The following is a 6,694-nucleotide window of genomic DNA, read 5'->3' on the forward strand; positions in this document are numbered from 1 at the left end:
GATATCTTTAAATGGATATATGATTAGAGCTATTAGAATCCTCGAATTATTATGAGGATATTCTTTCTAATGCATGAGGGTAAACTGATTTAATTATTTTTGCTTTATTTTGAGTCATATTAATTACATACCATCAGTTATCATTATTTTAATAACAATGTGAAGATAATATTTGAAGCAAAAAATTTATTCCGCAGAAACTACAGTACACATATTTTTTATATGTACTCATATGTTCGTGTACTAAGCTTATTATATTGGTAATGACCAGGAAATTAGGGCAATTTAGAATATTGTTTGAGCGAACTCCTTACTCTTCCTCAAAAAATACCTGCCTATATGGTTATATCTCTGATCACAATATTATTTTAGTAACATATTCTTCTGTCCCAGCAAAGCCAAACTGAGGCATCTTTAGCATTTTGCTGCTGTGGATTAGGAGGCACTCAAGAAGTACTTCTTTCGCTTTCCCTGAAATAATTATTGCTTCCATGGACGAGAGGATTAGGATGAGCCTGGGCAAGAAGCATATCCTGTTTTCTCCTACTGTCTAATTCCAAGAAGCCTTGACTTAACAGCGCTTCATCCAATGTTCTAAAGCTGACTGCAACATTGAAATGGCTTTCAAAGAATAGCGGTACCAAGCTAACCCTGAATCAAGTGCACCTGATGTTACTGCTTGGAATCGTGCCCAAGACTAGTCTTCGACACTTTATGCCTTGAACATTCCGGTTTAAATCTTTCCACTATCTTCTGGCAACTTGACTGAATTCTTTCACACCTCTTTACGTTTTCCTCTTTCCTTTTATCCCCATTCAAATCTCTCTTGCTGTTTCTTCCTTTGATAAAGCTGATCACTATGCTCACACTTTCTCCTGTAATTCTACTTTAGGTGGTTTCGTTTCTATTTCTACATACTCTCTCCCTCACATTTTCATGCCTGTCATAAAAAATTCTAAACATAAACTTTTTGCCCTCAGTGGCCCGAGTACTATAAAGGCGCGCCTCAAAAACTTTGCTTCCGTGCTTATGGATGTCATAGGAAAATTCTCTCACTGTTTTTACCAACCTCCACCTTTCCTTCTTGCTATAAGGTTACTCAGATTCATCCTGTCCCGAAGACGAGTGATAGTTCCAAATCCTCTGGGTATTGGCCAAATGCTATATTCAGTTATATTTGAATTGTATAGATAGATTGGTAGATAGATAGATAGATAGATAGATATAGATATAGGTATATAAAACCTCAACGTGAAGATTTTGAGGTACCTTTTCTGTCATAAACTTCTTTTTGATCGCCAGAATGGATTCGGTCATGGATGCTCCAATGGTCATCTTCTTGCAGTTCCCTCATATTTTTGTCCATTGTGTTTCTTGAACTTGGTGATACCTTAGCTATTCAGCTAGACAACTCAGTGGCCTTTAACAGAGTCTGATATAACTCTTTTTTTGTCAAACTGTCCTACAAGGGTTTCTTTCCCTCTTTTTGTACCTTCACTTCAGCTTTCTTTTAAACAACAAAAAAAGAGGGACTATAGTTAAGAATAGAAAAATGATACTCAAACTGAAGAACAAAACATCCGATGACTGCCTAGAGGAGTTAAAGCTGTTTAACTTGTCAAAAGCAAACTACGAGGGATGTGATTCACGAGCATAAAATTCTTGAAAAACATGACAGTATGGGATATTACAAGAAAAGAGCCATGAAAAGAGTATTTTGAAAGGTTGATTAAGGAGAATGGTGAGAGGAGAGCAGTGGCGCCGGAAAATGTGACACTGACATAAGCAAAGAATGCTGTGAAAAAAAATTAAAACCAAAAGCATCACTTGTTGATGAGGTATAATCAGAGATGATTAAATGTTGTGATGAAAGTTGAATGCAGCTTTTGTCTGAGATATGTAAGAAAGCTTGGATGAGTAAAACTGTGCCGGTCAAGTGGAAAAAGGCCGTGATTGTAATTCTGCACAAATATAAAGCAGAGTGAAATGTGTGTAAAAATCATTGTGACCTTGGCCTCTTGAGTGTTCTTAGAAACGTATGGGAAAAAAAATCGGGATATGTCAGAATGAGTGGTGATTGACGAATAAGGTTTTTAAAGAAGTGATAAAGTGGCTCAGATCAGGTATTAAGAATGTGGCAGATATTGTGGAAAGCTTATGGAAAGAACTGTGAGGTATGCATGTCGTCTATGGCTCTGCTGGATGCTTTCAACAAATAAAGAGGTGTTATGGAAGGGTTTGCATATATATGATATGTAGGGAAAGCTGCTGAATGCTTATAAGAGTACTTATGATGATAGTGAAAGTTATATATGAGTTGGTGGGTGTCCAAGTAAGTGCTTAACATCAGCGTTCAAGTGAGATAAATATGTGGGATACTCCTATGGCTGTTCAACATTTATATGGACTGATTTATGAAAGCTCAAAACTCGGATCGTGGAGAGAGATGGAGATGAAAATAATGAATGGTAAAGGGCGGAGCATTTAAAATATGATGGCTGCAGATGATGTTGTGTTGTTACCTTTCAGTGAACAGGAACTTTGCTGACTGGTGCATAGATTTGTCGATGTCCGCGAGGTCCGTGTCTTGAAGGCTAATACACTGCAGATAAGAGTGAAGTAATGGTTGTTGCGAGATAAAGTGTTTCCCTTTAAATAGCTCTGGTGAATAGCAAGAGACGTGAATTGGTGAGATAGTTTAAGTACGTGGGTGTAGTGACAGAAGGAAGAGGTAAATATGCAAATAAAGTGGAATGTAGAGTGGCGCAGGGAAGGAAAGTGGGTGGTGCCTTGATAAGAAACAGATATTGGAGCTGGGCAACTGCTAATGTATAGCATAAAAGTGTTCGTATCCACATTATAATACTGGTGTGAGACGCTGCTGTGGCACGAATGTGAGAAAGCAGAGTTAGTGCAGTGGGAATGGCGTAATTGAGAATCGTGTGTGGATCACGTACAGTGGAAAGGACAAAAAGTACTTCTATTCACGAAAGGTGTGGAGTAAGAAATCCGTGGATAGCACCTTTGAAGAAAGCATGTTTAAATAGCATGGTCATATGGAGACAATAGGTATAAATAGCGTGGTGAAAATTGTATAATTATGTGAGTGAGTGTAAAGGATGCAGGGGACGGTTCAGGCCAAGGCTGTGAAGAACTGACAAAGGATTGAGGTGACAATGAATTCTGCATAGACAAGTACATGACTAGAATGTGGATACCATTTTTTTTTTTTTTTTTTTTTTTGTTACATGACAATCGCTGACTGATAGGTGATTATTAAAGTACGTGTGGAAATGTGAACCTTTGGAGTGGAGCTAGGATTCCGTGGACCCTGAATCGTCAATGAATAAGTGTGTGGCCCAGCCCATTGGGTATGCTTTCTATTAGTTCTCCTTTACCTTACCTCACACCAACTGCATTTGGAAAAAAAAAAAAAAAAGATTACAATCTAGTAACTGGTAAGCAATTCACAATACACCGTTTGAATTATATTAGCTGTAACAGTTATAAAATTATTGGCCTGTGTTCCCAGTCACACGAAAAAAAAAAAAAACGGTGCAGTTGGCAACACATGGAACATAGTCTGTTTCGAGGAATGGGGTAAATGGTAATAAAATAATAGCTTTTGTAAGTAACCTGCATAGCTATCTACTGTAGCTTCGCATTCCCAGTTACACACGTTCATCATTGAATTACTGAATTTGCTCTCATTACTCTCATGAATAGTGCCGCTACAGTGCAAGATTGTTAAAAAATGTTAATTTTCGATAAAAGTTAATATAGTGCAGAGTATGGTTCCTTTCTTTTCTTTTCAATCATCTCTCTCTCTCTCTCTCTCTCTCTCTCAAATAGTTTCGTGAATTTTCATGGCAAGTGTTCGTTTGTGAATGATGATTCATCTCACAATTCATACTGCTTTCACTTACTCGTATTTCAGAAAATTTCCTCTTTTCCAGAAAATTTTACTGAATTTCGACAAACAATGCTACATTTTAACCCTTGTGTGGTGTTCGGGTTTGTGGGACCCGTTTCCAATGTTTACCAAAGGAAAAATGATGCAATTTATTATTATTTCAACTTCAGACTCCTTGGCCTTGGCTCATTTTCAGTGAAGAACATATAAAATAACACATTTTCAATGACTTCACACTGTACACCCCTCCTACACGTTTATATTACACGTGATGTTCGTGTCCATTGGACCCGAGGGTAATAAAAGTGTAGAGATGCTGTGTCCCTTCACTCTATCCTTCTCCTACATGGCCTGCTGTTAGTGTGTGTGTGTGTGTGTGTGCATGAGTTTTTTCTCTGCTCCTACTATTCACACACACGGTTACAACATTGTTACATTTCAAGCACCGAAACCTGTCTGCTCCCACATTCCCGCACATTTTACCCTCTGTCTTGCTGGAACCATTCTGTATTTTCGTACACTCTCTCCCACCTGCAGATTGGGGGTGGAACACAACAAATAAATAGCTTAGCTTGTGTGGCTCTGCATTGCAGTCGATCAAGATAGCAAAAAGGGTCTCTGTGCAGAAGGCGTTAGAGATGATTTTCGAAGAGATAGAAGCTTGGGAAGATAAAAAATGGGAAGATATTTTCAGAATTTGAAGATCGCATTTCTGTCAATTCAGAGTCTGACAGTGAGTTTGAAGAAGAGGATGAAACTGACCTTGAGCCAGTTCCAAAATGAGCCCGTCAGCAACCAGCTTCAAGCCCCCCGCAACAGTCAGCCACAGGACCAGCTCGTCAGCAGCCAGCCACAGGACCAGCTCGTCAGCAGCCAGCCACAGGACCAGCTTGTCAGCAGCCAGCCACAAGACCAGTTCATCAGCATCCAGCCAGAAGATCAGCCCATCAGCAGCCCACTGCAGGACCAGCCAGAGGACCAGCCAGTCACCAGACAGCCCACCAGCAGCCAGCAAGTGGAGAAATATGGATGTCAAAAAATGATGAAATTGAATGGTATCCTTGCCCAAAGAAAGAGCCACCCTGCAGGGCTGCCAATGTGATAAAGATGCATCCAGGGCCAACACGGATGGCAGTTGCTCACGTGCAGGATAGCGAGTCTTCTTTTGAACTTTTCATCCCGGATGACATCCAGAAAATCATTCTGGATTGCACTAAAATAGAGGGAAGGCGTGTTTTTGGAGAGGAGTGGAAGGAGATGGACCAAACCCATTTACGAGCATACTTTGGGCTTCTTATCCTTGCTGGAGTTTTCAGATCTAAAGGGGAATCCACAGAATCCCTGTGGGTTGCAGAAACTGGCAGAGAACTTTTCCGTGCCACAATGTCTCTGGAAAATTTTCACATTATTTCCAGGATTATCCGCTTTGATAACCGCGAGATGACAGACTAGCTCGGTGGCAGACAAGCCAGCTGCCATCAAGACAGTGTGGGACAAGTGAGTGCACTGCCTCCCCGTTTTATTACCCTGCCCTAATGTCACTGTTGATTAGCAGCTGGTGCCATTCAGGGGCCGCTGCCTCTTCAGGAAGTACATACCATCAAAACCTGCAATATACGGAATAAAGATCTGGGCTGCCTGTGATGCTGCATCAACATATGCATGGAACTTGCAAATGTATACAAGGAGGCCAGATGGAGGAGCCCGTGAGAAGAACCAAGGGATGAAAGTTGTCCTGGACATGACACAAGGACTCAGTGGACACAACATCACATGCAATAACTTTTTTACCTCACACAAGCTGGGACAGGAGCTCCTAAGCATATTATTATTAACTATATATGCTGTCTTTATTGTCTGCATTTGAGATAAAGTAAAAACATCTGGTATTATTACAGAAATTGTTATGGCTGTATTGATTTAAAAACCCAATAATGTGGTGGGTCCACCAGACCCGCAAACATTGGCTGCGTAACAAAAACGAACACCACACAAGGGTTTATGAAGATAAACTGAAGTAATAAAGAGGCCTATGCAAAGTTGGATGACGAATTCATGACGCTGCTTTTGCTAAAAAAAATAATAATAATAATAATATCAGTTATGAGCTTTTCTTGGCAACACTGTTGACTTACCAGATACTTTCTTTTATTTTCTATAACATTTTCTGAAATACTTTCTTGTGTGTTCATACAGAGTGTGCGAATGTCAAGTTTATACATGGCGAATAATTGATGCATCTGTGGAGTAGTACAGAAAATGAGAAATCCAGTCAAAGAGAAATTCTATCTATCTATCTATCTATCTGTATTTCTATCTATTGCCAGACGCCTCAGTCCCGTAAAGGGTTGTTCAGTAGTCATGGTTTAATAATGTCAAAATAGAACTGCTCTCCATTGAGATAGCGATATATTTTTCCTAAGACTACAGGATTTAGAACAGAGCCACAGAAAGAATGTCTCTTCCAGGAGGAATGATGAAGGATGAGTTAGAAGACATACGTAAGCTAGCAACAATCAGATTATTTTGAAGGAATGGCTCTCTGTCTTCACCATTTTCGGGAACTGTGAGAATTCGACACTTCTTTGATATTGTCAAAATTACTTTCGAAATACGATTACTACCTTGGGAATCATATTCCACTTTGCTAAAAGACTTACAACACCATCCACACCTTGGAATGAAGGAAAATAATGTCCAGTGAGTCATCATAACATTTTTCTACCATTGTTGGAAAGAGGTCCGTGTTAATTCATTTTATTTTCTATTTATTATTTACGT

The 6,694-nt window shown here is 39.5% G+C and overlaps 1 protein-coding gene across 1 annotated transcript; it reads left to right on the forward strand.

Annotated features, from left to right (window-relative positions):
• The first annotated feature begins 5,020 nt into the window (after window positions 1-5,020).
• Window positions 5,021-5,365, forward strand: LOC145396172 (uncharacterized). Its single transcript, XM_080269616.1, has one exon. The coding sequence runs from the start codon at window positions 5,021-5,023 to the stop codon at window positions 5,363-5,365; it is 345 nt and encodes a 114-aa protein (XP_080125742.1).
• The last annotated feature ends 1,329 nt before the right edge of the window (window positions 5,366-6,694 follow it).

Source organism: Coenobita brevimanus, chromosome 4, assembly GCF_032717465.1.
Source record: "Coenobita brevimanus isolate Jiangsu-jjx chromosome 4, ASM3271746v2, whole genome shotgun sequence".
NCBI classification, from domain to species: domain Eukaryota; kingdom Metazoa; phylum Arthropoda; class Malacostraca; order Decapoda; family Coenobitidae; genus Coenobita; species Coenobita brevimanus.

Coding starts and splice junctions, on each gene's coding strand:
- LOC145396172 (XM_080269616.1), top strand. CDS start 5,021: ATGCATCCAGGGCCAACACGGATGGCAGTTGCTCACGTGCAGGATAGC.